At 42.7% G+C, this 15,459-nt stretch overlaps 1 protein-coding gene across 1 annotated transcript in view; it reads right to left on the bottom strand.

Annotated features, from left to right (window-relative positions):
• Positions 1-1,499: 1,499 nt before the first annotated feature.
• ercc3 (excision repair cross-complementation group 3) overlaps positions 1,500-15,459 on the bottom strand; it is a 41,130-nt gene continuing 27,170 nt past the window's right edge. The window contains exons 9-16 of the mRNA XM_063212061.1: positions 15,049-15,265; positions 14,330-14,514; positions 10,922-11,124; positions 9,090-9,186; positions 7,362-7,479; positions 4,821-4,939; positions 3,003-3,155; positions 1,500-2,415 (exon numbers count right to left, since the gene is read on the bottom strand). Of these exons, the coding sequence (XP_063068131.1) occupies positions 2,275-2,415; positions 3,003-3,155; positions 4,821-4,939; positions 7,362-7,479; positions 9,090-9,186; positions 10,922-11,124; positions 14,330-14,514; positions 15,049-15,265 (1,233 nt within the window). The 3' untranslated portion in view covers positions 1,500-2,274. The remainder of the gene's footprint in view (positions 2,416-3,002; positions 3,156-4,820; positions 4,940-7,361; positions 7,480-9,089; positions 9,187-10,921; positions 11,125-14,329; positions 14,515-15,048; positions 15,266-15,459) is intronic.

The following is a 15,459-nucleotide window of genomic DNA, read 5'->3' as shown; positions in this document are numbered from 1 at the left end:
CCCGAGGGAAATTAAGGTGTCAAGTACAAGGACATTACACACAACATTGCACATATACTCACAAATATTCACCATACATATATCCACAGGGTCAGATCTCCCTATCCAACCCCCACCCCACACACGGACAATCAAAAACTAGAAAAAGTGTCTGGGTGCTAAAGTCACTATGCATAGTCCAAAGAATCAATATTTGTGTAACTCAGACGTTTTGAAACAAGGTAACTATGTACTGTAGGCCTATGTAACTCTCTTGTCTAGGAGTCTCACAGCACTATTCATAAAGCCCCTGACCACCTGAAGCCCCAACGTTTACAATAGACAAGTGATAGCTTACAAGTGAGATAGGGGGCAGTCTGGAGGGCTGTGTCAAAGTCCTTCTCTACTGTATGGATTACACAAGTCTCTGGCTGTGTTGCAATACTTGATATGCTGGTCACCAGTTCCTCTGCATGTAGCAAGCTTTCATGAAATTGGTTTGCCTTCTGCGTGACTAATGGGTGACTGACTGAGTGGAAAATGATAGTACGCAATTCAATAGATGGTCACATACATACGGATCATACCTGTGTCTGTGAAGAGTGGCATTCATCAGGTCACGTCATCTATTTATTTATTTTTATTCTTTTTTTGTTGAAGAACAAGAAACAAAGAAAATACGAATAAACAACAAAAAAAGAAAAAAAAAGAAAACAAAGAATACATCCCACACCCTACCTCCATCATCCCACCCCGCCCAGAGCTCCCCAAATCTCCCCATCCGCATTTTGTCTCCAAGAAGAAACCCAACTAATATTCCACTACCTGGCATGTAGGCCCACTCGCAATTTGGAGTTGTTACTCAGAGTTAATGGTAGCCAGGCTATGCCCTCCTATTGACACAACACCTTCTGCGCTGCTTTTAGTCAAGTCAAGAGCAAAGTGAATATCCTTTGTGATCTCCCGAAAAAATTGGGGACTCCTCCCACTTTGTCAGGAAGCGAACAACCAGTAGCAAACCTAGGGAGGAGGGTAAACCATACCGTTTGGGAAATTTAAATTGTTATGCTCTTGGTCAGACCAAGTCTCGAAAAGATTTGAAACTCGATGATAATCAGGCTAAGTTAATGGGTCCCTACACATGGAAAATCACGGAGGCTCTTGTTCCTCATAGTGCCACGATTGCACAATATGGCCATGTCTATGACATCTTTTATCAAACCTTTAAACGTAGTACATCAACACCTGCTCCATGGACAATCATACCAGTGTGCAGTTTCTTGTGGAACGTGGTAAAAGTAATTAAGTGGAAGTAAATAAATTCATAAACAGCTAAATATTAGTTAAATATTGAACAAAAGAGGTTTTATTGAAATTGTAAGTAGTTTATTGCTGGTAAAACATCAGATTTTAAAATGCGCTGTAACTGACTATTAACGTTTTCGAAAGAAAATATTGCAAAAATCTTTTGCCTACCAGAACAGCACAAAATGAAAAGAAGGTACACCCAAAACACTCAATTCACTTTTATGCAGTTTATTATATTTCATTTCAACACAACACACCAAGTGAAGAGTATGAACTCCAAATCAAGGACATCCGAGGGCTATCCAGTGTTATGCATGTAGCCTTTTGCCTTCTTCATACCCGCACTTACCTATTCATTATTATCTTTTTTTAAATCATTAATTAATATTTTAAGTAACAGAAACAAAAATGAAAGGGTTAGGTGACGGTGAATTACCTCAAAGTCATGAATGTCTGTTCTTCACCTGAACACAAAGTCCTCAGAAGCCTTCAACAAAAAATGTCAATGAACAAAAGACAAAACAAAAAACAATTCAACTTGAAAGTCAATGAACAAAACGACTTCCAAATAGAAGTCTACTGACTTGCTTCAGCAAAAACTAATGCAAAAGCACAACGGGAATGCATTTCGTGCCATTCTGTTTCAAGTTCAAGTCTATATCCGGCCCGTCTATATTCATTTTCCGTTTCCGCAAGTCTCTGCTGTCTCACCTGTAACCTTTCACACTCTGGTGGTGTTACAGCAGCACCTTTACAAGCAACATGTAACTCCGGTTCTGGTTCCACCTGCAGCCACAAGTCTCTTAGGTGCGACTGCAACTCGGGGACAAACAGGGCTCAGCACCTGCTACACTTGGTTGTCATAGGAGAGTGACGGTGTCGAAAAAGGGACAACGGAGTGGGACCACTTGTCACAATCCCTCTGGGAGATTGTAAAGATGGTGGAGAGGGGTTATTGTCACGTTACAGAGCTGCCAGTAGAGAGGTTCACTTGCGGAAGCGCTTGAAGAGAGGATGTGAGTGTTGCCCCTTTGCGGATGCCCCTTTGCTGCGGCCGAACTGGTACTCCATGTAGATGGCATCATCCGCCCCCGACATGGAACTCATTGTACCCGGCCGCCTCTGGAACTGATGAGATAAAGAGAGAGAGAGATAAAGAGAGAGAGAGAGAGAGCGAGAGAGAGAATACAAAAATAACTAAGGCATGAATGCACAAGAGTGGAAATAAAAATCTTAAAAGGGGTTCTATGTAGGATTAAAAGTTAGATTAATAATCAAATTTGAGTCATTAATAAGTGAACGATGACTCTCGCGACCACTTTCGCTGTCCGTCTGCTGAGAACCCCAAATGTAACTTTTTGACCGAGCGGTCCGCTACGACTGTCGTAGGAAACATTTCAGTTTCAGTTTGCTGTCGCTTCCCTTCTCTGTAGTTTGCGGGACAGACGTGTTGTTATAATAGCCGTACTGTTACACAAAACTTGGTGTATGTTTATTTACTTTGCGAACCGCCAGCGTGTCAGTGTGTGTGTGTGTGTGTGTGTGTGTGTGTGTGTGTGTGTGTGTGTGTGTTTGTGTACCTGAGGCTTGCCGCTGCCCATCTCTCCACTGCCCACCTCCTCCTCTGCTGTCGTGGTGTGTGTGTGTGTGTGTGTGTGTGTGTGTGTGTGTGTGTGTGTGTGTGTGTGTGTGTGTGTGTGTGTGTGTGTGTGTACCTGAGGTCTGCCGCTGCCCATCTCCCCCATGACCACCTCCTCCTCTGCGTCCAGGTCGGAGGCGGCCAGGACCTTCTGCAGGAGCTGCTGCTGCTCCTCCCGCGTGCCGAACATCAGGTCCTCCTCCTCCATGCCCGCCATCTTGGTAATCACCTGAGGAAGTAACAACAGCGGGTCCGTTTCATTATCTAACCTCCCCTCCTCACCTTATGCTTGTGGCCTCGCAATGGCAGTCAAACAAACCGTCATTGACAATAGAAGCCTTATTCAATATCTCGCAAAAGCACGGGTTCAAAGGTCATTTTCTCATTTGCAATCGGGATGTCTCATGGGGAAAAGTCACACAAAAGTTGTTGTGCCTAGGCTAAGGGCAAGGAAAATGTCTTGTTTCTCCACTGAGGTGGGCGTTAGCGAAGCCAATCCAATATTTCAATAACAAGCATAAAGCACAAAAAAACAGCCGATTTGCTTCCTCCATACTCACGATCTTGGTGATCACCTGACCATCACGGACAAGACAACAATACAATGTCAATCAATAACGAACCTAATGAATGTAAAGAACATACGTACTCTGGCCACCATCCTACACAGTGCACCTTTAAGCTCATCATAAGCAGCTATGGTTTTCTATTAGGGCTGGGACAATAATGCATTAATTTCGATTAATTAATCACTCTATTCGATTAATTAATTAATGTGATTTAAAAAATGAATCGCAGTATAATACAGCTACATAGTTCTGGATTAGACCAGTGGAGGGCGGTGTTACGCCTGATGGTGAACAGCCTGCTGAAATTGAGAAGAGTTCTCTCTTATTTTAAAAATGAATAATGTTTTTAGATTACGCTTATTTATTGTAATTATTCAAAATCCATGTGAAAAATATATATTTTTCACTGTTCTCAAGTCAGATATTTAAATGCGATTGAAATGCGATTAATTTGATTAATTAATTTCAAAGCCTATAGATTAATGCGATTACATTTTTTTATCAAGTCCCAGCCCTATTTTCTATTACTCTTCAAGCTCCAACAAGTCCAGCTGCATAGATCTAAACTCTTGACTTAAATGATTTGGATGCATGACATAGATGAATGAATGAGAGCCCAGCCTCACACACCATCCTACGTACTTCCGCCAAGAGACTTGGTTCCGTACTACGTCTGGCAACAGTTTTCTGTGCAGCGATTAGGGATGGCACAAACCGCACCGAAAACCGAAACCGTACAATTCACACACATACCGAACCGAACCGTGCAATCCATCGCAAACCGCAGTTCATGTACTGCCCAGAAAAATATGTAAAACAGAGATTCTGGGAGTATCTTATCCAATATCTCTGATTAAAACATTAGCGTATAAGACCAAATCAGAGGATGACACAATTAAAATCACACCATTTTCACATTATAAGCCTATACAAACCATATGTAGGATATTTAATGATAAGTCCGATTCTATTAGCCAGTGCACCATTTATCATGAACTAAAAAAAAAGAACCGTAGAGAACCGAAAACCGTGACCTTGACACCGTGATATGAACCGAACCGTGCATTTTGTGAACCGTACCACCCCTAGCAGCGATGTTGAGTGGTAGGATTTGGCTGGCCAATCCTCCCCAGAAAACTGTGACATTTTGCCGTGTAACTGTCGCCAATTGGGTGAGAGCTGTCCAATTATTTCAAACCAGAACTGAGTGCAAACTTCCCGCTTCCTGCAATCGCGTCAGATCAAACGACCTCCAGACCATGAATACTAAATTAAATGGTAGAATTATGGGATGGTCAGGACCAGGCTACAGACGGACAACCCACCTTGAAGCTGTATCCCTGGTCCACCAGGAAGCGCTGTCTCTTGCTGGAGTAGGCCATCTCCTGGGTGTCCTGGGACACCAGCGAGTAGAAGTAGGCGTTGTACTCCTCCGCCACCATGCCTTGCAGACACAGAGCAAAGCAATTATACAGTAGTAAAAAGACATATCTTCCGCGCTTTTGCACTTCACAATCTGGTGCGTCACGGGAAAGGACTGATAAAGGCAGGGAAAGAAAGGAATCACCGGAGCATCTTCAGATGTGGAAATGAACTTGTTTTATTAGGCAAGCGCCAAGACTAACGTTTCGACATTCTCACGTCTTCTTCAGAGTCAATCATTGACTCTGAAGAAGACGTGAGAACGTTGAAACGTTAGATCCTCCGGTGATTCCTTTCTTTCAATGCAATTATACATTTGCTTAATTTCAGTCCAATCTGTCCCACACCCATTGAAAAGTTGGCAGGCAAACAAGTAAAATGCACACTTACGAGCATTTTTAGTACATTACATTACATTACACTTAGATGACGATTTTTATCCAAAGAGACCTACTATTTGACAGGGTATTGGTTACAGTCCCTGGAGTGGGGTTAAGTGTCTTGAAGTGTAAGCAGAGGTCAGGGTGGGATTCAAACCGGCAGCCCTCTGATCTTAAAAGTGCACTGTGTAGGATTGTAGCCAGAGTAGGTATTGCAACTATGCTTCTCTTTGAAACTGTGCTGCCTATTGCCAAAATTGATATTTTCATGAATATTTACTGAGTAATAAAGTTGATATTTACTAGTATGATCAAATGACAGAACATTTTGCAGCCAATGTCTATTTCTGGACATACAGTACGAAATGGCGGACATGGAGAAGATCCCCTTTTCATGTATGAAAAGTCATAATGCAGGGCTCCAGACTAACTTTTTTCACTGGTTGCACTGGTGCGCCTAAACATTTTTTTTAGGTGCACCAGCACAAAATTTAGGTGCACCCAAATGTTTTCACCACCCCATACACACACGCACCTCAGCTTTAAAAAAATAATAATAATAAAAAATAATAACAATAGCAATAATAATAGCAACAATAATAGAATAATAATAATAATACATTATTTTTTATTATAAATAATAAATTATTATTATTATTATTATTATTCTTTTAGTGTTGCTATATTTTAAAAGACCTGGAGCATTTCATGTGCTATAGACTAGTCTTCCAAATGTGCTCCTTATAAAAGACATGACAGTAGGCTACCTAACTAACACATCTTGGCTACAAGCAGTTTGGCTGGTAGAAAAGACCAAATTAGTAGCCTTTTAGTCAGTATGTGTTTGACTAGTAAGATCAACATACCAGCCTTTTCTGCAATAAGGCTACGCACACGGCACAAGCACAGAGTTACAATATGAAGATAGATAGAGGGATGGATGGATGAAACAAACCCTGCTAAAAAATGTCATGATTTTTAAAATCATTAGACACAAATAGCCTAGCTTATGTTTACAGTGGAATCTGAGGTGGGTTTTGTCTATTTCCCCGTTTTGAGCGCTCTCCCTCTGCATAATGATTGTGGTAGGGTATCTTAGCAAGTGCTACGAACAGACACGACAGCACTAGTGCGCTCGCTCGCTCACTCTCTCTCTCTCTCTCTCTCTCTCTCTCTCTCTCTCTCTCTCTCTCTCTCTCTCTCTCTCGTGCTGTCTCGAGGTGCATGAACGATGCCTTGCCGACTGATAGGCAGTAGCCTATGTAGCCTGCCCTAGTCGCTATCAAAAAACTCTCACAGAAGTCCCGACAGACTAGCGCGTCACCTGTTGTTTGGCCAACTCTGCACGCGGCTCAAACGGGCAATTATCCGCAGCCGTCTGCGTTTTTGTGTGGCAATGTTTAATATCCACTCAAGCCATTTCGTTTTTCCCCGTGATTGTGACTCTCGTGTTTAAAATATCCTCAAGTCATTTTGCTGTTTTTACCGTGATTGTAACTCTCTCGTCCGTTGCAAAACTCGCCTGGTTGAGAACACAAAACTTGCTGGCACATGAGAACTCGGATAGTTGAGCGAAGTCGAACATTCTATTCTGAAACGTCGGGCTGCCTGTGGACGAGGAAGGGGGAGAAAGCTACCGGTAGTTCAGCGGAGTTGAAGTAATGACCGCATCGACACGTTTTATTGTGTGATGATGGGCCACTACTGTAGAATGACTATTCATTTTATGTCCATTAAAACGGTTGTTTGGTAATTGATTTTGTTCTACTGATGGCTGGTCGCACCGGTGCGCCTAAAAATATTTTTTAGGCGCACCATTGAAAAAAATGGGCGCATATGCAACCAAATTGGTCGCACTCTGGAGCCCTGTAATGAATACTTAGAATGTGATGGCGGTGGATTGGTGGTTTAAGTATTTGTGAAAAATGCAACATTTGTGAATGGGCATCGTGAATTCTGGAAATAGACTGCTAAAAATATTACACAGTGCACCTTTGAGACTACTTCTCCAACCACTAAGTCACGTCAACCCCCCCCCCCCTGTTCTGTTGTTTCCTGAGTTACCTTTCTTGGCTCGGAGGACTCTGCCCAGCCTCTGGGCTTCCTGTCGCCTGGAGCCTCCGTGGGAGGAGATCTGAATGAGGACGTTTGCCTCAGGAAGATCGAACGAGGTGTCACCCACCTGAAAGGAGAGGAGAGCAGATGGCAGGGTTAGGCATAGCCAGCACTAGGCGTAGGCAGACAAGGTGGTCGCCTAGGGAGCTGTCGCCTTGGGGGCGCCAGGAACACCAAAAAATCAGACAAAATTAGAATGGCCAGTGAAATAAAACATTAAGCTCGGCCGTGCCGTGGCCTAACGGTCGGGCACTGGGTTGCTATGCCAGCGACCCGGGTTCGATTACGGCTCGGTTCATCTGCCAATCCTTACCCATCTCTCTCTCCCCACACATTTCCTGTCTCTTCCCCACTGTCCTGTCGCAAATAAAGGCAAAAAAGCCCTAAAAAAATACTTAACAAAACCCAAAAAAACATTAAGCTTAATGTTGACTATGATTATTCACGAGCACTCAGTATATGTGTTGGTCAGATGTGCTCTATCAGACGTACAATGCTTTGTTTACAGATGCCAATATCTACATGCATAACTAGGGAAAGCGGTTGCATGCCTAGGGCACCAAACATTGACGCTGAAGAGAGGGGACGGCGTGTGTTCTATTCTGAGGTGAAGCAACGCGGGGGGTGGGACTAGACCTGGAAACCGGAAAAACCACCACCATGCAAGTGTGACATTTTAGTAAATCAATGTAATGTAAGAATAACACATGATTTACTGCATTGTCCACAACTACCAGTATTACCACATGCAGTAATAACATACAGGTGGATGCACAGCACAGATTTGGGTGCATGTGTGTGTGCAGGTGAATTTGTAAAACACATGCGGACGCATGACACTAATGCGGGTATGTATGGTTTTGTGCGTCACTGCATGCGACTGGTCACATCTCAGTCATCTGTACAGTAGCCTACAGGGTTAGCATATAGGGACTAGAGATGCATCGGATCCTGATTTTTAGGATCCTGCCGGATTTTTAGACTCATTGGCGTATTGCCACACTGCCTGCAACGGCCGCTTCCAAAGGGCTTTCACTTCATGCAGCGATTGGGGTTGTGAAAGACTGACTGAAAAGCCTAGGCTACGTAAAAACTAGAGATGCACCAGATCCTGATTTTCAGGATCCTACCGGATACCGGATCTACTGCTTAAGATCCTGCCGGACCCAGACCCTGTGAAAAACCCTATTATCGTGCCGGATCCAGAACCAGATCTTGAATCCGGTGCATCTCTAATAGGGACCGAGGTGGACCAGTATACCCATATTGACCAAGATTGCTACAGCCACTGATGATATTCAGAACACATTAACCACCACGTGTCATTACTAGGTTAAAAAACAACACTCAAAATTCCCCATTATTTCCGAGCTGCTTGACAGAACATGGTGGAGAGAATAAGAAACATGTCTGAGTACTAAAAAAACAACAACCAAAAAAACAAAATTGGCACACAAAAACATGTGTACGTACATAAAAAAGAACTTCACAAAACAAATAGCTAGCAATGGAATGGAATAGGGTTGTGTTTCTCGAAAGCGTTATTAGCCAGTTAGCAAATTGGGTAGTTGGTGCCAATTATTTGCATTGCAAATAATAGAGTAGCTAACATGGTTAGTAGCTACAGTTTCGAGAAAGGCACCCCGGAGTTCTGGAGTTCTGTGGTTGTTTGGTTACCTTGGAGATGAAGATGGTGTTAATCTTAGGGTTGTGTTTGAAGTTCTGCAGGATCTGCATACGCTCTCCTTGCGAAGTTGGACCGTAGATGAAGGGTCTGGCAACAACACAAACACACAGATCTAGAATGAGGTACTTTGTAGTGACGCATGATTCTTGTAGAGTAAAACTGAAGATATCTGTTTTGGAAATTTCAGCCGGTTTTGGCCACAATATACATAGCCTGGTTCCTACCAGACCTCCGTGTGTGTGCTCTGGAGCCCCCTGGTGGCACTCCAAACACACAGTAGTGGAGCTCACAAAGCTGTGCGGAACTACAGGTCGGGCAAGAGCCAGGCAAACAATTTAAAGCAATATTAACAAAGTTCATTTGGTAGGCCTACTTGCACTTGCGGTGACTAGCCTGTAATATTGAAACAAACATCAGCTTGTGTCAGCACAACACCTGCCACCTAATTTGCTACTTAACATGAATGACCTCAAACCAATACATAACATTGCACTGAGATGCAAGTCTCGAATAAATGCCTCTGAATCTTTGTGTATTAACTTTCGGGATATTTACTTTGGCCTCCATTCACTTTGGCTTAAGTGGATCACGCTTTACAGAGCTCTCCCTATGGCCAGCGACACCTCACATCACCTCTCTGAGCAGAGTTGAGAAGCCTTCCATTCAAAGGGGCTTTTGAAACTAGCTTGGCAGGACGTCACTTTACATGAAGACTTTTTAACAAGGTGTAGCTTGCCACCTTTTTCAGTTCAGCTAAATGTATTCATTGCATTGTAATGCAGTTCAAGGAAAGAGAAAAGGAGTGAAATGCGTTAAATACATGCACTAAATAAATGCAATGACGTGTACATTTGGCTTTGCTGTAGTTTCATTCCAGATGGTCTTGGAAAAATGTTGAATGACTGACCAAAAATGTCTTCATACAATCAGCAAAGTTACGTACACCCCTTCATCTTTTTCAACTTCTGTTTAAAGGTTAAAGTGATACTGTCCCATTTTAGGAAATAAGCTTATTTTACACATCCTTGAGCTAAATGATTGGGTTTGACCTTTCTCTTGTACCTTCAACTGTTCTCTAGGTATGGTAGTACATATTTTACCTCCAAGCAAGCAGTTAACATGGAGTCCTATGAGACCAGCTGGCGGCTAACTTATTAGCCACTTTGACCCATTAGTGAGTGTCTGTTAGCATCTATTAATTAACCGTTTTGGCTGGTGACTAAAAAAAAGTTAATTTAGAGCCCTGCTTATGTTTAATTTGTCGCTGTAGCTCGTGGTCATGGGAACAGACTGAGGATCGCCGCCATCAAGTTTCATGCAATCAGTATAAGCTGCTTTGTTTTTGTTTGAGACCATTCTTAATCTTCTGAAATCCAGTGTTGCCAAATTAGCGACTTTGTCGCTAGATTTAGCGACTTTTTGACGGCCCTGGCGACAAAAAAACTCATCTAGCGCCTTTAGCGACTTTTTGGTGCATCTGGCGACTTTTTAAAACGCGCATTTTCAGTGACAAATTCATTGTTTTTCCACATAATTCTGACTCTGCGCCGTCAGTTGGACTACATAGTGCATTTGTTTCCAGAATAACAGAAACTTGTTAATAATGGTCATTCTCACTGAGAAATCAAAAGAGATGAAATGTCTAATTTCAGAAGGGGGCTAATAATATCGTCCTCAACTATAAAGTAGGCTGCTCAGCTCTTCCACAGCCAGGTGTGCATTAACACATTTTCTTAAGTTTCATTTTAAGTGTTTCATTTGCATTTCCATTATATTGTTATACTTGCATTTTGCTTCGCTTTGCATTTTTCTGGAGTCTTACTTGTTGAGGCGAATGGCGTATTCCTTCAATGCGAAGACATTGTCTGCGAACACGATGATCTTGTCGTTGCGGCGCTCGTGGAAGCGGATGAGGAACTGGCAGGCGCGGAACTTGTTGGGGTTCATGGTGTACAGCAGGATGCGCTTCTTGGTCTTAATGGCCACATACTCCCGGTAGAACTCAGGAGACATGGGGCACCACACCTGGATAGGACACACACACGCACGAACGCACGCATGCACGCACAGACACACACAGACAGACACACAGACAGACACACAGACAGACACACATGCACGCACAGACAGACACAGACACACACACACACACACACACACACAGACGGACGCACACACACGCACAGACGAGCACACAGACAGACGCGCACGTCGCACACACGTGCACGCACACACGTGCACGCACACACACACAGACAAAATATTGTAGGGGGGAAACCAACGGAGTAGACACAACACGACAAGCATCCAGCAGAGGTGGGCAGTTATTTTGGATCAAGGGCAGCATTGGGTTCAGGGTTTAGATTACTGACCAAAGGACCAGATGTTACAGACAGATTTGCCTGATCAAAAAAATAAGAAATAATGTATGATGGCTTGCACATTGTAATGACATACATTTCCGTCAATGCACTAGCCTTACTACATACTTGGTAAAGCACAAACTTGCAAAAACCCAGTCCTATTTAGGCATTTGAAGAATGTTGGGTGAGAGTGTCTCTTTGGATTTAAAAGTTGTCTTTCTCTCTCAGATGAAATGGCTCAGAGGATCACAAGAGGCCCCCTGACCTGAGTTTGGCCGCCTCTGCCCTATCTGATCGAGCCACCATACCAATTACCTAGTAATAAATTGCCCAATCAAGATTCCTCTGTCTGATCACCCAAGTAATCCAATCAAATCCCATCTAGCCCCATTACTTATGCCTAAAGATGTAGCCTAGGCTAATTACTTTTCCTTTGGATAAAGCATCTACAGCCATTATTGAGTCTTGAGTTTTTTCTTTCAACTTGTTCTACAGGAAGAATACATCCAATCAAACATTGTCTGATTTGCTTGACTGTCCAATCAAATCTCAACTCCTGGTGTGATCAAAGCCAAAAACAAAGCCATATCCAAAGACTCAAAAATATGTGTGAAAACTAGGGCTGTCAGTAGATTAAAAAAATTAATCTAATTAATTACAGAATTTGTAATTAATTAATCTAATTAATCGCACTTACTCGTATGTTCTTTTCATGACGCGAAACAACAACAATAACAATAATAATAATAATAATAATAATAATAATAATAATAATAATAATAATTACAATATAGGCCCTATGATGTACTTAGACCTAATATGTTAAAATAGGCCTGTTAAATTGGTGAATAAATAGGCTACATTAGCCAACACAAAAAATGAGTCTACAGTATCTTATCTATCTATCTATCTATCTATCTATCTATCTATCTATCTATCTATCTATCTATCTATCTATCTATCTATCTATCTATCTATCTATCTATCAGAAAAGGTCAGAGTTCAAGGAAATGGGAACACCCCCTGATGAAACAGATGACGTGCATTCATTCACGTTTTGTTTACATTTTGGGGAGCTGGATTAGCCAGGAATGATAACTGCACTGAGCTAGCCAATAACCCTTGCTTGGACTAAACATTGATTCTACACCAAAATATTCTATGGATATAAGACAGGACTAGAAAGACTGACTGATGTAAACTTCTCCAAACAATCTGCACGAAAGGTAAGACATCCTATCTCTGTAGGCTATAGCGATTGGTTGAAGCTAGAAAATGTCAGTGTCTGAGGTGTCAGTGGAAGTTAGCGATCAAAGTTGTCAACTTGACATCTGTGGCAAAGATTCACAGTGGTAGGCTATTATTTTATTCTGAACGTGGCATGTATCACTCAAATCGCTGTAATCACAACCCAACTTGAGAAGATCATCTTCCAGCACTTGCGATGACTTTGTCAAATTGAAATCCCTAGGCTACTCTGCGCTGTTGACACTTGCACTGTAGCTTGTGTCATGGGGTAATTTCGGAGCCTGTAATATTTTGATTCTTATGTGCAGCGTGGAAAAGGTAGCAATTATCTATCAAGTGGTTTGATGTTGTAGTGAATAGACAAGTGTTGTTCTGCAGATTCTGATCTGCTGAAATTGCGGTAGGCTCGGCTACCGCGGTCACACATCATGAAACAAATATTTGCGTCGTGTGTTTCAAAGCCTGAACAGTCAATGCATTCGTATGCTGGGCTATAGTTGTTGAAATATTTAAGTAGGCCTACCACAACTCCAACTATTATAGGCTACAACTGCCATGGCCAAATCAAATGATAAACTGTCTTGAAATGCGCCTGTATTCATATCAGATGAACCAGCTGCCGAGCGCAGACTGGTAGCTTAGGCCTACATCTCGTGATAAAATGCTTTCTAAAAGTTATCAAATATAGACAAATCGATAATCGGGTCTGACATGTTACTACTGTAGTTGTATTTAAGCTGTAGAGATTGTCTGATTGCTTGTGTTAATTGAAGGAAAACGTCGTTGGTCCACAGCTATTTTTTTAACTGAACAGCTGTTCGCAGCAATGCAGCGTCAACTGGCACATCTCGTAATAATTCAAAAATATCTAAAAATAATTAAATACAAACATATGCTTTTGTTCATGAAAAAAGACAGAAAAGTGTCTGTATTTGTTGTATTTATTGTATTTTAGCTTTAGAAGTTGACGGACGGCTTGTATTTATCACGGCGTGAGTGAGTGAATTCAGTTGCCACGCCATGCGCTTAGAACGTATGTCTACCCATAAATAATTAATGCCATTAATTTTTACAACGCGTTAATGCGCCTTGTAATTAATTAATCAAATTAATGCGTTAAAATGACAGCCCTAGTGAAAAAACATCAATTACATAGGTTTTCAATGTAATCAAACAGCCACCTGCGCGAAGACAAGGGGTACGGTCCAATATGCGTCCTCCACTTGTGGCCTCGTACCAGGAAGTAATATGTCATGATGACATTACTGACAACAGCATTATATTTCAATATCTCGCAAAAGCTCAATTGTTAAGTCATTTTCTCATTTGCAAACTGGATTGTGAATGAAGAATAGTCCCCCCAAAAATTTTTTTGGCTAGGCTGACAGCTGGGAAACGTAATTATTTTTTCCACGGAGGAGGGACCAGGAGGCGGGGCGAGGCCACAAGCACAAGTGGAGGATGCAAGGTCGTATATTGGAACGCACTCAAGAATCCCACAATGCCACTTGGCTTGGTATTTAACATCGGAAGTCCCATTGGACCAGTGTAGTGCCTGGTTAGAACCCGTTTTCTAGTCTAGTTCCTAGCTGGACGTTTGTGTGTTTCTGAAAGCGTACCTCAGCACACTGCACTTTGGCGATGTAGCCGTTGTTTTGCAGCTCCATCCAGTTGGCCTCGAAGAGTTTCGGCCCAATGAGGAAGTTCAGGTCTACGATCTTGTCGTCTTCTCGCACCAGAGTGGCCGTCAGTCCCAGCTTGCAGTGCGCCTGCACGATGGTCAGCACGCGACGGAACATCTTGGCTGTTTATGCACACACACACACACACACACACACACACACACACACACACACACACACACACACACACACACACACACACTCTCACACACACACACACACACACACACACACACACACACACACACACACACACACACACACACACACACACACACACACACACACACACACACAGAATGGCGTATTGAACATTATTAAACCAATCCCATCACCACATGCATTCACATAGAAGGATCATACACACAAACACAAAGATACACACGCGCACTCACTCACTCACTCACTCACTCACTCACTCACTAGGGATGGTGTGTGGACCTCATCCAGAATAATGAGCCCTGGTTTGTGTTCAAAGTACGGCCCTCGGGGGGACTTTTACAGCCCTCGAATGAATTTGAAGCGGCCCTTCGAATGAAAAAGGTACCCCACCCCTGACATAGAAGGATCATACACACAAACATACAAAGACACACACAGACACACACACACACACGGGCACAAAAACACAAGCCCCCCGCTCCACACTGACTCACCAGGGATGGTGTGCACCTCGTCCAGAATAATGAGCCCCCACTCCTGGCTCTTCATCCACTCCATGACCCTCTCGGCCTCCCAGGAGCGCTTGGTGGTGTGGCCCAGCATGGAGTAGGTGCTGATGGCCACCGAGCAGCCGATGGGCTTGTCCTTGGCGTCCGACGTGAAGCGGCAGATCTGCGAGTCGTCGATGGTCGACCACATCTTGAACTGGGCCTGTCGAGGCAAGACAAGGTAAAATAAACAATAAGTAATTATTAGGGCTGGGACTTGATTCAATTTTTTAATCAAATTAATCTATAGGCTTTGAAATTCATTAATCGAATTAATCGCATTTTAATATCTGACTTGAGAACAGTGGAATTTTTTTTTTCACCTGGATTTTGAATAATTACAATAAATAAGTCTAA

The sequence above is a fragment of the Engraulis encrasicolus genome, chromosome 12 (genome assembly GCF_034702125.1).
Source record: "Engraulis encrasicolus isolate BLACKSEA-1 chromosome 12, IST_EnEncr_1.0, whole genome shotgun sequence".
In the NCBI taxonomy this organism is placed as follows: Eukaryota; Metazoa; Chordata; class Actinopteri; order Clupeiformes; family Engraulidae; genus Engraulis; species Engraulis encrasicolus.
The sequence above is the reverse complement of the archived record's forward strand: the minus strand, read 5'-3'. Positions and strand labels throughout refer to the sequence as shown.